General features: G+C 44.3%; 1 protein-coding gene across 1 annotated transcript in view; it reads right to left on the bottom strand.

Moving 5' to 3' along the window:
- Positions 1-13,904, bottom strand: part of LOC110292958 (calreticulin-like) — a 36,275-nt gene extending 22,371 nt beyond the window's left edge. The window contains exon 1 of the mRNA XM_021160651.1: positions 13,799-13,904. Coding sequence (XP_021016310.1) covers positions 13,799-13,904 — 106 coding nt within the window. The remainder of the gene's footprint in view (positions 1-13,798) is intronic.
- Between the last annotated feature and the right edge of the window lie 4,448 nt (positions 13,905-18,352).

Genomic DNA, 18,352 nt, shown 5'->3' with positions numbered 1-18,352 from the left:
AAAAAAAAAAAAAAAAAAAACCAAACATATTTAATAAATAAATATATGCTTTCCCCCTGTTAATCTGTCTTATACATGTTGATTAAATTCTCAGATTAAAAAACCCAAAATCATAAACATACCTAAAATTAAAAGGGGTGTTGCTTGGTGTTAGAGGACTTGGTTAGCATGTACATGACCCTGGTTTGCCAAGAAAACAACAAATAATTAAGATTTATTTATTTATTATATGTAAGTACACTGTAGCTGTCTTCAGATACTCCAGAGGAGGGTGTCAGATCTCTTTATGGATGGTTGTGAGCCATCATGTGGTTGCTGGGATTTGAACTCAGGACTTTTGGAAGAGTAGTCAGTGCTCTTAACCACTGAGCCATCTCTCCAGTCCAACAAATAAGTTTTAAAACATCAAGAAAGGGGAGAAATTAAAATTCTTCTCCCAGCCCCCAACACTTTCCAAAGTCTTCCTGTTTCCCTCAGGGTCTCAGTGTTCAATAGGTCTTGGTGAGCCAGTTTATTACCCCCTCTTAGTAGTGGGGTCCCAGAAGTCCTAGTGGCTCAGAAAAAGTGGTCTTACTTCTCTGATCATCGTTAAGCCACTGAAGGATAAGGATTGATACAAAAGACAAAAGACAGATTGAAAGTCAGTATATGTTAGGTCCTCATGTGGTTTTCTGAAACCATCACTCCATACTCATAGATGATTCTGTATCATTATTTCCACTTTGTACTTTGTGTGCTGGCTACTTTTGTGTCATCTTGACACATCTGAGAGCAGGGAACCCCAATTAAGAGTATATGTCCATAAGATTGGGATATAAGCAGACAAATCTATAGGGCATTTTCTTAATTATGGGGGAGGGCCAAGTCCATTACGGTGGGGTTACCTCCAGGCTGGTACTCCTGGGTTCTATCAGAAAGCAGGATGAACAAGCTATACAGAGCAAGCCAGTATGCTGCACCATCCATGGCTTCTGCAGTAGCCCCTGCCTCCAGGCTCCTGTCCTGACTTCTTTCAATGATGAATAGCGATGTGGAAGTGTAAGCCAAATAAACCCTTTCTTTCCCAAGTGGTTTTGGTGATGGTGTTTCATCACAACTCAAACTGGGACACCTAGTAAATGTTGTACTTGAGATCTGATCCCGAATCTGTCTGATTTCAAAGCTGTCTTTCCTCTGGAAGAGATGAAGAAAAGTGTTATATGGAAAAAAATGCACTATCATAATAGCTACTAAAAAAAGATTTTAAAAAATGAATGGTATTTTAAAAAGAAAAAATAGCTACTACTTAGCAGCCATATGTCAGGCATTGTGCTGAAGGGTGTGCGTGCTCTCTCCTTGCGTTCTCATAATAGTCCCATGATGAATGCCCTATTTTTTTTTTCCATTAAAGTTGAAGAAACTGAAGTTCAAAATCTTGCTCAAGAGCCCAGGTTATGAGTAAGAGAACAAGCCAGGTTTGCATCCAGGTCTACGCAACACTGAAGTCTGTGCTTTCAAGCCCTGGATTCTATAACTTCCCTTGAAGCCATACATGTGAAAAGCCCATTACAACCTAAAAAGTGGGTACTTAATAATAGGTCAATCATGTAATGTTCTAGAATTTGTGTATGATTTGAACAATGTCTATCTTTCCTGTGCTCTGTGGCTATTGTGCTGACCATTGTGTCCCGTGTGTAACACAGAGTAGACTGCCAAGATTCTTGCTGAATGAGTGAAGAGATGGCATGGTGGTGCCTTTGGTTTAAGCCATAGCATTCTCAGTTCCTATCCACTCACTTGACAAATGTTGACTGAGCCCAACAAACGCGTACAAAGAGTTGTACAGCTTTAGCCTTGAGCTCCATGATAGAAGAAATTAAAACAGAATTTCAAAGTTCACAATCTTAATTATTTTTTAGGATGAAGAGTACTGATATAAGTCATACCTGACATAATTTAAGTCATATCAAAAATAAGGAGCTTCCCTTGGGACTAGAAAGATGGTCAGCAGTTAAGAGCACGTGCTGCTCTCCCAGAGGACCTATGCTTGTTTTCCAGCACCCACGTGATGGCTCACAACCATTTGTAACTCCAGTTCTACGATGTGACCTCTGCAGGCTCTTTCACACACATGGTACACATACATACACTGAGACACATACATAGGAACTAAAATAAGTATTTAAAAATAATAGCTTCTCCTTAGGAAAACAATGCCATATAAGTAATAAAGTCCTACTTAAATACACCATGGTTTTCTTCTTAATCTTATAACATCTTAATATCAGAAAAGGCTTAGGGTAGAATGACTAACTGGTTGTTTACTTTTGCTTCTACATATTGCAGATAGGGAAACTGAGGTTCATAGAAGGAAGTCACCTTTTGGTGGACACTTAGTTCAAAGTTGCAGATCTGCTACTAAAGCGAAGTCTTTTGCAAACATTCACTGAGCATTTGCTTTGCATCAGGCACCTGGCACACAGACAGGAATCTGACAGGTCCTCTTCAAGGACCTATAAACCTCAGGGGATTCAGGGAGTCTGATGGAAGAGACCTGCCAGCAAGCAACTGAGCAGTAACCAGAGGAGCAAAACATCAGAGCAGAGGGTAGCACAGGGTGATGAGATTCCACAAATCACAGGCTACTGCGCATCAGGGAGGGCTTCAGAGAAAGCAAAGCTGAAGAACTGAAATGGCAGGAAGGTGAGGCGTGGGTGTTCCGAACAGAAAGGTTGCACATCAAAAGACCAGAGAGGGAGAGGATGCGGGGGAGGGGAGGAGCAGTGCATTAGCTGAGGTTGGAGGCTGCCAGCTCTTCTTCTACCTGCTAAATCTTCCCTATAAATTGGCCAAATATTTACCTCCAGAGAGCACTCTAACAAAAAGTAATGTGTTCAGGAGCTGGCACATCTAACTGATAAATGGACACAATCTTCCTCAAGCCCGTGCAGATATAGAAAGGCGCGGAGGTCACACAACTGTAATTCCTCCCATAGCTGCACCTGCAAAAGATTGGGCTTGAGAACTCATCTGCTCCGCCAACTACAAAGATAGGTTTAATGTCCTGAGACTCGGTTGTTCACCCATAGAAAGGGATTACTTAACAGAGTTTCTGGGAGAATCTTTAAAAATAGCACTGCAACACAGGGATGGGCTCAATAAACTACAGGAGGTTGTATTTGCGCGCGTGTGTGTGTGATATATGACATCAGCAATGACATAACATCAGAGAGATACATAACATAGAGGCAAAATAATATGAATACATTTGATTTGAAGATAAGAATGCTCTTTTCCCAGTGGAGACAAAAAATCCATTATAAGCTTGCATAATTAGATAAAAATACACATTTGCTCTATTTATTCAATACTGTTAGATTGTACCCTACAGAGAATTTTTATGATAACCTCTCTTTCTATGTGTATATGTATGTCTTTTTCTCTATTCTCTCTTTCTCTCTCTCTCTCCCCATTCTTCCTTAGTGACCCAAGCTGACCTCAAAATCATGATCCTCCTACCTCTCCTCTCTGAGTTCTAGAATTACTTTGTGCCTAGCTTATGTCTACTATTAACTTTCCATGGAAAATTCTAGACACCGTAGAAGATCCTGACTTCTTTGATTTTAACCCTTTTATTTTTTACATTTATTTTAAAATGGGGAGAGTAGGGGGTGGCATTTGAATACCACACGTGGAAAAGTTGATTCTCTCCTTCCACCGTGGGGGTCCAGGGGATTGAGCTCGGGTCATCAGGCTTAATAGCAGTACATTTGAGATGACCAGCCATGGCCTAAAATTTAAACTTTGATAAAGACTCAAGCCAGTCTTAGGCTGTGGGTCTAATTCTGAAGTTTCTCCACAGATCTGCCCTAAGTGCTTAGCTCTCTACAGTTCAGGACTTTACCTCCAGTGAAACACCAGCTTCTGAATGGGATCTGAATGGAATCATAATGGGGTGGTTCACTTTCTCAGTCGGTGTCTTCATCTCTAAAAGACTACACTGAAACTCTCTAGGTAAACCAGGTGCTGCTAGGGTGACTGGGACAGGAATCATGAGTTCAAAGCCAACCTGGATTACATTCCAAGAAACCAACATACCAAAACAAAAGAAAACCTCAGAAAGAAATAAGAATACAGTAGTGTCTATCCAACTGACACGATTAAAACAGTAAAAAATAAGTTTTAGTCTAGTGAGATGGCTCAAGGGATAAAGACATAGCCACCAAGCCTATTAGTCTGAGCTCAATTCTGGGAACAAGAGAATTTGAACTTCTGCAAGTTGTCCTCTGACCGCTAGACTCTTGCCATGGCATATGTATAACCCCCACATTACGTACATAAATACAGAAAAAGAATGAATTATTTCTCTCGTGAGTGAGAGTGTCTAGAGTCCCTCCGTTCAGGAGTGTTGCTCCCAAGTAGTCACTTTGTCAGCTAAGCATTCCCAGCCCGGGAACCTGTCATTTCTGAAGCAGCATTCCCTAGGGGACAGAGAGTTAAGTTTACTAAGAAAGTGTGCAGGCTACATGGTGGCTCCTGCCTTCAGTCCCCACATTCAGGAGGCAAAGGTGGGCAGATAGATCACTGTGAGTTCAAGACCAGCATGGTCTGTATAGTAAATCTATGCCAGCCAGGACTACATAGTTGAGACTCTATCTCAAAAAACAACCAGCCAAAAGCCCCCAAAACAACAACAACAAACAACAAAATGCACATTAAATAATACTGTCTGATTATACTAGATAAGATAGTGGATACTCACTAAATAGAGAATGCCTGGCCTGTGCTGTCCAGACGCACACCTCCAGATACCAAGAAAGTAAGTGAGAGCGAGGCATGATTCTGGAACCCACTCCTGCTCTCCTGAGAGCCCCTCCAGGGCTCACTGTTTAACAGGGGCAGGGCAGGGGTAAAGTACTTGCTTTTCTTATTTTCTATTGCCTGAGTTTTCCCAAGGTAAAATCAGGTATTGTGCAACGTACAGAAAGTCCAAGAGAAACAAGAACACAGCAAGGTTGATGATCTCCTCCCAGGGAGGGCTATTGCTAATATTTTTACAATGTAATTACACACTTCCGTTTCTCTTCCCTCCCCGCAATCCCACCAGGGTAACACCCCTTACCCCTCTGGAAGTCATGGTCTCTTATTCTTTAGTTGTTGTTGATGTATGTTGTTAATGGTTTTACTGATATTTTTCCTGTGCTGGGGACCAAATCTTGGGGCCAAGGCAAGCCCTTTATCACCAACTGATAGCTCCAGCTCAGCCTTCTTAAAAAAAAAAAAAAAAAAAAAAAAGTGAGTTTTTTTTTCTATGTATACTAAGAAATATCTCTCACCCTCACAACACGGGGCCTCAGTTTCCCTAGCAAGCACTTTACTCTCTGAGCCATTGTCCCAGCCCTAACGTGGTTTAACTAGAGCATAACATTTGTTTTATTGAAATAGATGAACTAGAAATGTATAGCTTAATAATGTGTGTGTGTGTATGTGTGTGTATGTGTGTGTGTGTGTGTGTGTGTGTGTGTGTGTGTGTGTGTGATATGCTGGGGATTGATTACAGGTCACTATACATTCCAGGCAAGTGCTCTGATACTGAACTGTACCCTCAACATCATTTAATGATTTTCTCCTGTGGTGGAGATTGAAGGCATATAGACACATATAAACACTTACTGGAACTTAAAGAGAAAAAAATGTTAGGGCAAATTATTCAGATGACTGGATTACAATTGGTAAATGACATATTAATTAATTAATGACATGTTAATCTCAAAACTTCAGTGCAGCCTACTCTCACATCCTTTACTCTGTTTTTATTTTTCAATCAAATAATCCGATCAGAAAGACCACACTGAACAAGGGAAAAGACAGGAGCAGCTTCACCCCTTTTTTTGGTGTGTGTTTATGTCTGCATGATGTATGTAGGTATTTGTGTGTGGGTATGCATGTATTTCTGTGCACACTACTTTTCGAAACAGGTTCTCTCACTGAACACAGAAGTCATGAATTCAGCTAGGTCGACTGGTTAATGAGCCTCAGAGATGTGTCTGTCTCCAAACCACCCCCACCCCTAGTTACAATGTTTCTGGGGGCTCCCCAAACTCTGGTTCCCATGCAAACTTGCACAAGGGCCTTATTAACAGAGCAAACTGTCCAGACCCTCTATCTCATTCTGGGTTTGGTTTTGGTTTTTGTCAACTTGACGGAATCTAGGCTCTCTGGGAAGAGGAGCCTCAACTGAGAAAATGCCTCCATAAGATTGGCCTAAAGGGAAGTCTATGGAACATTTTCTGAACTAGGGATTGATGTGGGAAGGCCCAACCCATTGTGGGAGGGGCCACTCCTGGGCTGGTGGTCTTGGGATGTGTAAGAAAGCAAAGTGAGGAAGCCAGAAGGAGGAAGTCAGCAAGCAGCACCCCTCCACAGCCTCTGCTCCACTTCCTGCCTTGATTTCTTCCCGTGATGGACTGTGATATTTAAGTGTAAGATGAAATAAACTGTTTCCTCCTCAAGTTGCCTCTGCCTCCTGAGTGCCAGGATTAAAGGCGTGCGTCACCACCGCCCAGCTGACAACTTTTATTTTTTTCTTTTGTAAACAGAGTTCCTCCCTTCTTCCCTCTACTGACTCATTTATTTATGAGACTTAATATGTACTGGGTGATAAAAATAATAAAGTCTCTTCCTTTGTGGAGTTTATATGCTGACTGAAGAGTAAGGTGACAAAGTTTAAACAAGATAATGTAGAGATACAATGTGTAATATAATAGCAGGGAAATTATAATTTTGTGAAGAAAATTAAGAGGTGCTAAGTTATTAGTTGAGACAGGGTAGCCAGCCTCTGTGCTGGGATAGGATTGGATGAGATGACCAGTTGAGGAGAGTGAGGCACGTCCTAAGTGGGATGCAGTAGCAGAGTACCACAGAGAAGGCATGGGAATGAGAGCTGTGCCCCAGAGCACACAGTCCCCAGGCTTTCTCCCCGTTCACTTTCACTGCAGCCACATGGAAGTAAGGACGATCACCCCTGTCCTATGCAAACTGACAAGTAAGGGGGCCAGGGACACAGATTAGCTTCAGAGTCTGGCACATGCAAGATGCTGGGTTTGATTGACCACAAAAATAAATTTAAAAATAAAATAAAAAAAATAGCGAGATTAGTAAATTACACACAGTCACCCACTGAGCAAATGGCAGAACCAGAACTTGAATTCTCACACATCCAAGGCCCCACTCTTGCCTCCTCACTCCTGCAGCCTCCAGAGAGATCCTCGCCAGCCGTTTGTACTTGAGCTCTGGAAAGGCCAGCTGGACCAGGTCCCTTTGGTTCGGGCATCTGTCCAGGGCGATTCTTCCCCAGGCTCAGCATGTCCAAGTGTCCCTGATTCACAGATGGTCTCAACTGCTTATCAGTCGGAGGCCTGAGCAGCAGGGTGTTCCTCAGTCCTGCTGGGCTGTCCCCAGTGTGTCTATGCCAGCTGGGTACAAAGGCCCTTTGTGTAAGAATGTCTCTCCAGCCAAGCTTTCATAGACAAGTCTGAGAGCTAACAGAATTAACATTCACACGCGTACATACCTTGTGACTCCTGCATCATTCAGACCCTCATTGGAATTCCAGTTTCTTTCCCCCAGATTTTATATCCCCACAATGGTGGCTGCTGTGGTCATTAGCTTTCCCTCCATATCTGTCTGTGTTGTCAGTCTGATGATCCTCCCATTTTCTCTGTCAACACTCCTGCCTATGGTAATGTGCCAGTCCCTGGGAAAGTTCTGGGTTTCTACATGCTCATGTTGTTCCAACGGCCACTGGTATTATTGTCCGCAGCCACAGGACACTTGGCAGCCTTTCACAGTGACCACCGAATGCTTTATGAAGAAACAAGACCTAGGCTTAACCAGATCCTCTGCTACCATGCATTGTGGAACTTTGGGGAAATGACCTTACCTCTCTGGGACTCAGTTTCCCCATCTCTACAAAGAAGGGTGCCTTCTGAGGGCTCCACACCCTCTCAGTTCTGTGATGTTCTGTGGCCTGGAGTAGTCTAAAGGAAAGTAGAAAGCAAGGACCTGTGTCTGTATCTGCCTCACGGAGGCTTTTGGATTCGATGACCTTTCCAGACCCTTTTGCTTTTGACATCAACAGTATGTAAGATGTCCTTTCTTGAAAACTGCCAAGCTGGAAGGCCTCTGACTTACTTGGCCCATGGGGGTAGAGGCAGTGGAGGACAGCCAAAGTGGTACAAGAAAAATGAGTTTTGAAATTCTATGGTCCTGGATTCAAATGCTACACTTGCCACGTCAGTAGGCACATAGCCTCTTCTGCTTCTCTGGGCTTAAAATGAAGAACTACTTTGCAGAGGTGAACTGAGGCTCGGCAGCATTGTGCCTAGGGAACACCACGCTTAGTCACCGTTACTCAAGGTATCAGGTGCAGCTGAGCTAGAGCAGGCTGGGCGGAATGCAGGAAATTGGGGGTTTATTTTTTTTCTCCCCTTTGGTGAGGTTTTGGTTTTTCTTTTTCTTCTTTAGGTTCTCCTGTAGCCTAGTTTGACCTTGAACTTGCTAAGTAGCTGAGACTAGCTTTGAACTCCTGATCTTCCTTCCTCTACCTACTCAGTGAAGGGATTACAGATATTTTGCTTTCTATAATTAAAATCATAAGTTTGTTATAGAAAAAAATAAAGGTAAAACCATCTGTCTGTCCTTTATTACCTTATTACTAAAATGGAAATTGTTACCATTTGCATTTTGGCATATTTTCTTCTATTATTCTTCCTATGCATAGACATATATTACACAACGACAAAATATACCTTACATATAATTTTGTACATTTTTATATAACATTAGGTATATTTAAATATTTAGGCTAATCACTTTTCTATAACTTTAAAACTTCTTATTTACTTATTCACTTATTTGGGTCTCATATAGCCCAGACCCATCTCAAACTTGCTGTTTCCAAAGATAACTGGAACTCTGTCCTCTTCCTAAGTGCTGGAATTACAGGCGGGCACCAACACACTCAGCTTTCTCTACTTACTTGAGAACTTCCAGCGTGTGCCAAAGGCTCAGTCAGGTATAGCTATCGCAGCTGAAAGTGATGAGGTTTCAACATCTTCGTGCCTCTCAGTGCCCTTTTGTAAAGCTCTCACTGTCTGTCCACTGAAACTGGACTTTGCATTCCAAATTATCTACCTGAGCTCCACCCCTTCCTGGCAGGATTTTCCAAAATGTAACCCACACCCTTCTATTCACACCCTACTCTTTCATCTACTTTTTGGCCTCCTGTAGTCAGGCTTCCAGCCCCATCCCTCTGCTGAGCCAGATACTGGCCTTCCTAACTGAAATGGAAGACTTTACTCCGATCATCCTTTGTCTCCCGACTGCTTTTCTATACTACTGTGGAGGAGATCAAACAGGGCATCATGCATGCTAGGCAAGTCCCCACCCTGAGTTATATCTCCAGTCCCCCCAGCTGTTTCCCTTGCCCCTTCCCGTTTTATTTATGTATTAGTTTTTCATGTTTTTTTTTATTAGGTTGCAAATCCCAACTGCTGTTGACACTCATGGCTTAGCCTTGGGAAAAATCATTCAACCTCTCTTCCTTTAACCTTTTTCATCAAATGAAACAGCTAAACAAACAAACAAACAAAACAACAACAACAACAAACCCCTGAATGACATATGGTTAGATGTCCAAAAAGTTGATTAAAAAATAAAGTTATTAAGAATTTAGGCACAGCGGGCGTGGTGACACACACCATTAATCCTAGGACTCCGGGAGGCAGAGGCAGGTGGATTTCTGAGTTCAAGGCCAGCCTGGGCCTACAGAGTGAGTTCCAGGACAGCCAGGGCTATACAGAGAAACCCTGTCTCAAAAAACAAACAAACAAACAGAAAAGAACTTGGGCACAGTAGCATACATCTGGAATCCTGGTCCTTTGAAGGTATAGGAAAGATTCAGAAACCAAAGGTCATCCTCAGCTAGATAGAAAATTTGAGGATGGGAAAATGAGGATACAGTGGAAAGTGTTAGAGCATAAAGGTTGGGGGAGGTTAACGGGGTGGAAACTCTGTCTATGGATCTGGTTGAAGACTTTCTTGTGGGATTGCTTTAGGGTCCCCCACTCTCCTGTCCTTCTCCTGTCTCTTTGTCCACACTCTAGAAGCAAGCCCAATAAACTCAGTCATTCCCCAGTGGAATAACACTTTAGTTTGTAGTTAGGATCTATAAAGAAGGGACAGATGTTGTTTGTGTTTCCCTAGGTAAGGGATTATCCCAAGGACTTCAACAGGAACATTGTAAAATATGTGTCAGAAGAGACTGGGCGAAGCTGGGCACGACTCCAGACCTTGAGAGGTAGAGGCAAGTGATAAAGGATTCAAGGTCAGCCTGTGTTGCAAGAAACCTTGTCTCAAAACAAGGCCAGGTCTGGTGGCTTATGCCTTAATTCTACAGAGGCAAGTGAGTTCAAGATTAAGACCAGCCAGGGCTATACAGAGAAACCCTGCCTCAAACAAAACAAAGCCTGGTGCAGTGGCACACACCTTTAATCCCAGCACTCAGGAGGCAGAAGCAGGTGAATCTCCGTGAGTTGGAGGCCAGCCTGGTCTACAGAGAGAGTTCCAGGACAGCCTGGGAACACAGAGAAACTGTCTCAAAAAATCAAAGCAAACCAAAGCAAATCAACCAACCAAACAAACATCAAAAAGAGATTTCAGGGACGTAAAAGCAGTAGAGAAGCCAACCAAGTCACTGTAGTGTGCTCGTGCGAGTGAGTAGGTGGGGTGGAGGTGAGGGGCGGCGATGTGGGAGGTTGATCATTGCACGATCTGCATATATTCACATTCTCAGTGGTGGTGGTGCTTTTCGACACAGGATCTCACATAATCCATCTGGCCTCAAACTTGCTTTATAGCTGAGACTGGCCTTGAACTATGTACAGGTCCTTTTTCCTCTTCCTCCTCCTTTTCCTCCTCTTCTTCCTCCTCCTCTTCCTCCCCCCCCCCTTTCCTCCTCCTCCAACGTGCTGCTGGAATTACAGGCAAAAGTCACCACACTATTCTAAATATATTTTGAAGACAGAACCAGTTAGACTTGCTGATAGATTAGAGAGAGAAGAAGAAAATTAAGAAATTAAAGATAATTCTCAGACTTTAAAAAAGAATCTGTGGGTGGATGGTCTGCTTAAGACAGGGAAGTCCAGAGGCCTGGAGGCCACCTCAGCTATGTTTTCAACAAAGGTATGGGTAGGTATGGGTGAACTGAGCATTTGGTTTGTATCAGTCTCTCTGAGTTCGGATAGAACAAGTCAGTGCCTAAGTCTTCCCAGTTCTGACCACGTTAACAGTGTTGGATCCCTGTAAGCTGAGGAGAGACTTCAGAAGAGGGAGACCCCACTGGCCAACTTCTCCAACCGCAGCGTAGCTCTCTGATCTCTCTCTCTCTCTCTCTCTCTCTCTCTGTGTGTGTGTGTGTGTATATGTAATTACATAAGATAAGCTTTTGACATCAACAATTAGGTTTTGGTCCTTTTAGGGGAAGACTGCACCAATAATCTCTTCTTAGGGTATTATTTTTATGGTATCTGTCAAAAATCCGGTCCTTTGATTCTATAGCCCCATCCTGGGCTCCTCCCTAGGCAGCCACAGGCTTTGAAGCGCCGAGGGAATCAGAGAAGCACACAGTCATGGAGTTCATAGAGTGTGAGCCGGGTGACACACGCCAGACCCAGAGCCGGTCCAGCAAGGCTGCCTGGGAGAAGGGGCTGCCTTACAGCTGCCTCCCCTGCCCCGGTGGGCCTGCTGCTTTACTCCGGTCACAAGGTTGTTCTCCTCTAGTCCTCTTGGAGTAGAGGACAAAAGCCAGTCCTTTCCTGACCCCAAGGTACATTTCAGAAACATTTATCAGTAAAGCCCGTGGGCATTTTACTCCTCCCACCTTGGACAAGTGGAGCTCTGTCCCTGGGGAAATGCCTGCAGGCCCGTGCACGTTCTCCTCGCCTCTGGCTGCATCATGAGGGTTTGGGTCCCGGCCAGGCCAAGCAGGGAGGTGGCCCAGAAGCCAGTGGCCAGAAGCTGTGGCCACACTGGGCTCATTGAAAGGTTCGTCAGGAAAGGGGCCACCAACCTGTCCTCGGTGAACAGGTTCCTCCACAGCAAATCGGGGGTTGAGGGTCCTTGCCAGCCACTAAGCACTTTTCTTCCCTGCGTTCTGATCTTTGCCGCCCTGATACCACCCCTACTCTTCACGGAAATTCCAACAACCTCTTAGACGGCTTCCTATCTCTAGACTCAGATCTGAGCAGTCTTACAATCTGATTTTCTTTTTCATTTTCGGAATTTTGAGACAGTATAGCCTAGGTTGGACTAAAACCCTATGTAGCTCAGGCTGGCCTCCAACCCAGCCTCCTGAGTGCGGGGTTGGAATGATAGGTCTATGAACAGTCACACTTGCCTTTTAATTTTAGTTTTAATTTTCACCTAGATAAGGTCTTACTATTATATCTGACCTGGTACTTGCTGTGTAACTCAGTGCTGGGATTAGCACATGAGCCGATACCCCCAGCTCACAACCTATCCTTACATGTGTGCTCCACTGTTTTTCCAAAACTCAGGTCAGCTCTTACCTCTTCTTGCTTACTACTTTCACTAGCTCCCTACTGCTTCCAGCAAGAGACCAGGCTTCACAGCCTCCTGAGCTAGCCCCTCTCTTCTACTCCTCATCTCTAACCTCACTACACGTTTGCCAAGTCTCCTAAGATGCCACTCTAAGTCTGTCGGTTCTGATAAATTCATTATCTATCTATCTATCTATGTCTGTCTAATATGAGTATTCTGTGTTCTTGAAGCCTGCTGCCTCACCCCCAGCTAGGTCTATCCATCCTGTCTTCTGCACTATCTCTTTACATTGATAGCCTCCATATGCTGTTATCACAGGTCAAGGAATTGAGTCTCAGAAAGCAGAAGGGGCTTGTCTACTTTTTCAAGGTGGGATATGGACTTAAATTCCAAAGTCCTGATTCTTATTCACTCTACTCTCCCCGATCACATGCTCAGACACACTTGGGCACACCAAAGGCTGGAATCATGTCACTGAACTTCTGTGTGAGAAAGTAAGCCCCCTCCCCCACCATCACCACCACTACCACTGGGATTGTAGCTCAGCTGGTAGAGTGCTTGCCTAGCAGGCATCAAGCTGTGGCTTTGATCCTCAGCACTGGGGACAAACTGGACACCACGGTGACAAATGCCTGTAATCTTTGCACCAAGGAGGCAGAGTGTGTAGGGTCAGACAGCTATGTAGGGAGTTCAAGGTCAGCCTGACAGTCTGAAAACTGAGCTAACAAAGAAAACCTAGGTCATAAGTTAGTATTTTTGCCATAATTCCCAGGTGTTCCTGAGACATTCCAGGGAGAAGTTTGAATGAGGTGAACGTCGAGATCCTCCAAGTGCTTGAATTTTGTAGAGCACAGAGTCTTGCTGTCCTCACCAGAGGTGGTGGCGCTTTTACTCTGGGTTCATTTGCTTCTGTCTTCAGAACAAAGGAATGACTAAACAACATTGAGCACACCGACTAAGTACAGCACCATGCACATCTTACCTTTTTTTTTTTTTTTTTAACATTCTTAATCATTTTTCAACCTCTATATTCTTTCACTAGAGAAGAAATCCAAACACAGACCCAAGGCCTCAGCTGGGGATTTGAACTGTGGATCTTCCAGTTCTAATTGGGTTCTGAAGGGGGAAAGTTAGCCTGACCTCTTTTGGAGCTGGTGACTGAGAAGGAACAGGGGTGGCCTGGTCCAGCACAGCTTACCCCCATCTTCGAACTCCTCCCGGAAGTAGACTTGCCGTCTCTTCCCCTGTGTCCTGACGGTGCAGGTGGTCAGCAGCAGCAGAGGCAGCAGCGACAGGCTCGCCATCTTTACAGCCCTGCAGAGAGGTGCCACCCAGCCTAGCGCTTTGTGCTGTCTCTTACCTTGACGCTGGGGTTCAGGCTGTGATCACCTGCTCCAGCACCTGGCTGCCTCCCATTCGTGGCCTGGGTCAGGGCAGTGAAAGCTGCAGCCAATGGTTGGGGACCACGAGCTGAGATGGTTGGAGGAGCTCTGACTTAGTGTCAAGGGAGCTACAGGGCAGGGTTCCCCAGAGTGTGGGGGAGTGGCAGGACCAGCTGAGGCTGGCCTCTAGAGAATCCTGTGAGCCTGCTCAACTGTGGAACTGCTGAACTCAAAGTGGTCTCAACATGGTTCCTTCCGTTATCCCTCCTCCCCTCCCTTCATCCATTCATCTGTTCATCCAATAACCTACCCACCATCCACTGGGCCAACGAAGAAACTATGATAGCAGTGTGGTGCCTGTTTATTTGAACAAAACCATGCCAAGGCCCAAGGTGCCCCCAGGAAGCACTAATCCAGGAGGGGACCTCAAGGATGTCGTCCTGCAGAAAGTAACTGTGGCTGAGCAGGAGAAGAAGAGCTGAGACAGGGCAGGGCATAAACAGGGGCAAAAGAAGGGAAAAACTTGTAAATTAATCTTGCTTCTACGCAACCATTGCTATGCAGCCACCACTATTCCCCTCGTTGTGAGAAAACTGAGACCAACAGAAGGGAAAGGCACCATCATTTACTGACCATCATACAGTGTGCTAAGCACCAAAACCAGGTCCTTCAAGTGCACTGGTGTCCTTCAACCCTCACATAGATGCATAGTAACAGTGGTGTTAGGCTCTCCTGACAGATGGGCAAACTGAGGCTGTGGCAGACAAGTGGCTTGCCAACATCACAGGGAGGTAGAACAGGAGCCAGCGCTCAGGCCTTCTGGGTCCAGTACTTTGGACACACTTCACTTCATTTATATATTTAGCTGTATTCACCGAAGTGTTGTTGTGAATGAGGCAGAGCTGGGCATCAAGGCCACAGGAGAGCATGGGAATCAACTTATGCCCACGGAGCTCATCAGAAATGTGACCAATGTGGCTTGAATACGGTGAGTGCAGAGGTGAGGCTGATTGGGGGGGTGGAGCAGTGAGCAAAGATCTCATAAGAGCTGGGGAGCCAAGGAGTTATCACCAGTCCACTGTGAAGCCGTGGAGAGTGATGTCATCAGGTGCTTGCTTGAGGCAGTCTCAGCCCAGACTGTTGCTGTTTTTAATTCCATTTTCTCATTGTATGTGTGTGAGCATTTTGCCTGCATGTCTGTCTGTCTGTCTGTCTGTGTGCCATGTGTGTGTGTGGTGCGCCAGGAAGGCAAAGAAGGTGCTTGACCCCCTGGAACTGGAGTCACAGACAGATGGCAGGAAATTAAGACCTCTGGAAGAGCAGCAAGAGGTTTTAACTGCTGAGCCATCTCTCCAGGCCCCCACCTCCACTCTGGTTGTTTTTTTGAACTATGAAGCTAGGGGTGACTTTGAACTCCTTATCTTCCTGCCTCTATCTCCTGATCACTGGATTATAAGCATGAGCCAGCATGTCCAGTAAAAGAGTTATATTTAAAAATATCTCTGGGATCATGGCATGGTGGTATATGCCTATAACTTCCAGGGCAAAGGCAGGTGGATCTCTGTGAGTCCCAGGTCAGTCAGGGCTACATAGAGAGACCCAATCCAAAAGAAATTCTCTGGAGTTGGAGAGATGGCTTGCAGCATGTCTGACCACCTGAGTTCAGATTCCCAGGACCCATGGAAAAGCTGGGCTGTGCACTGACCTCCAGGCACATGCACTTGCTCACAGACAAAATGTACACACACACACACACACACACATGGAAATAAAAGCTAATAAAAATAAATCATGGGTCAGGCATAAAGGAACACACCTGCAAGTCCATCACTTACGAGATCGAAGCATGAGAATAGGGAGTTTGGGGCTACCCTGGGCTACATAATGAACCCTACGTGCAAAGAAAACATTGATTACTATATGCTAAGTTGGGAATGTCAAATAAGTGATTAAAATGTGTTAGACATGGTGGCACAGGCCTGTAATTCCAGCACTCATAAGGCAGAAACAGAACTTGCTGCATGTTCAAGGCCATCCCAGGGTACATAGCAAAACTGGATCCTCAATTAAAAATAACACAGTGGTAACAGAGACTGGAGATGTAGCTCAGCGGGCAGAGTATCTGTCTAGTATGCATTGCCCTGGGTTTGATCCTGGTGCCATATAAACTGAATGTGGTGTTATAGCCTGTAACCCAGAACTTGGGAAGTGGAGGCTGGAGGTTAAGAAGTTCAAAGTCATCCTTGACTATGTGTGAATTCTAGAATAACTTGGGCTTCATAAGACCCTGTCTCAAAAAAAATTAAAATTTATAAACTGGAACTCAGAAAGGATCTTGGCTGCAAATTATATATTTGAGGGATGTAAGTGGCACTGTAGGCCAAAAAGCTATATAAAAGAGAGAAGAGATTGGCTAGGAACTCTGCCAAGTTCCCAGCTCTGCTTAAGTTCAGACCTGAAAACTTCAGAGCCTTATTAATCACTTTTTCAAATTTTGCCACAGTTTGATAGAGCTGGGACATACAGTTCCCAGGAACATGAAGGATTCAGAGAGTAAGGCAGAGGGAAATATGCAGAACCACATTGGGCTAAGCCTAGGCCAGCTGCATGAGTCTCAGTTTGGTTCCTCAAGGCCAAAGCTTTTCAGTCTGCATTATTAGCTTTTATGCAGTACAGTTTCCTTTGTTCCCAGGTCTCCTCTACTCTGTGGGATGTTTAGCTGCTTTTCTTAGCAGATGACAATTACCACTTTCCCCAAAGAGTTGTAACTACTAAAAATGTCTCTACACATTGCCAGATGTCCTCTGTGTGTGTGTGTGTGTGTGTCCAAAACTGGACTCCCACAGAGAACTGATGTTCTCAGCACCAATGAGGTTCAGGGATTGGAAAAGGTTGTGACATGATGTATATAACGTATATAATGCTCTCTCAACACTAATAACATTCTTCCATCATAATGATCACTGTGATGTTTGTAACGGATTAGCCTTAGTAAGAAATCACCAGGGCTCAATTCTGATAAGCTAGAATTGCTGTATGACTGGTAACTTCCCAGTGGGCTGTTCCTTCTCAGCAAGATGCTGAAGTTGACCATGGCCTCCTCAAGGACAAAGCCTGCTGTGCCTTTTTTGTTTTTATATGTTCAGCTCCTGGCACAATGAGTGTAAACTGAATGGGTGGATTTTTAAATTGTGTAATATGCACAATTATATTTCTTTTTAACATATGCTGAGATCAGTAATATGTTGGGTATCTGATATAGAATAAATGACTAGCATCTTTGTTAATAAAGTGTCCGTTCTAGTCTTTTGATGGCTACAGACTGATAAAATGTGTAGACTTCATCTTCAGATCTATTTCTTTCCTCCCTTCTTTCCTTCTTTCCTTTCTCCCTCCCTCCTTCCCATCCTTTCTTCCTTCCTCCCTTTCTCCTTTAGAGCCCAAGTAGACTTCAAACTCACCATAGAAATGAACTGGCCTTGAACTGCTGATCCTTTGTCTCCACCTGGCTTCAATTGTATTTTCCATATGGGAAAAATCCATGTTCTAATTGCAGAATCTACGGATTTTGTCAATCTCCAACAATACAGCTTTGTAAACATGCTCTAGTCCGAGAAGCTCTAACAAAAGAGTGGTTTTTAAGGATTAGAAATTTATTTCTCAGCTGAACAGCATGGCACATGCCTGTAAGATACACAAGAGACTGGGGCAAGAGGATTACTTAAGCCTAGGAATTAAAGACCTCATTTTTTTTAAAAGGAGGAAGGGAAGGAGAGAGACAGAGAGAGCCTTATTTCTCAAGATGCCCAGAGGATAGGAAGCGAGAGAACTCAGCACCACCAGGCTTGCCATTTGACCAGGGCTGCCCTCTGTATGTGGAAGGCAGAAGGAGGTAAAAGAGTTGAATGTTGTGACCTCACAAGGAAGAAAAGATGAGAAGAACAGGCTACTCCATGAAGCACCTCTTCCAAGTGTCTTACTCCCATCCACGAGGGCAGAACCCTGCTGGGGTAGGTGACCCCTTGAAAGCTCCACCTCTTAATGTCTGACATACAGATTTTTGGAGGGGCGTGTTTATTTAACCTTAGCAACATTGTGTAAGGTACTCTGGACTGACTCAGCACAGTTCACTTCCCTGCTCCCTGAGCTACTCACTGTGAGTCAGACACTAGGAGGCAATGAAAGACACCATTTCCATCCCCTAGAGCAGTGGTTCTCAGCCTTCAATGCTGCAACCCTTTATTACAGTTGCTTATGTTGTGGTGACCCAATCTTAAAATTATTCTCATTGTTACTTCATAACTATAACATTGTTGCTGTTATGAATCATAATGTAAAAGGAGTCTTTTTTTTTAATTTTTAATATTTTT

Source organism: Mus caroli, chromosome 4 (genome assembly GCF_900094665.2).
Source record: "Mus caroli chromosome 4, CAROLI_EIJ_v1.1, whole genome shotgun sequence".
In the NCBI taxonomy this organism is placed as follows: domain Eukaryota; kingdom Metazoa; phylum Chordata; class Mammalia; order Rodentia; family Muridae; genus Mus; species Mus caroli.
This window is presented reverse-complemented; position numbering and strand designations above follow the sequence as displayed.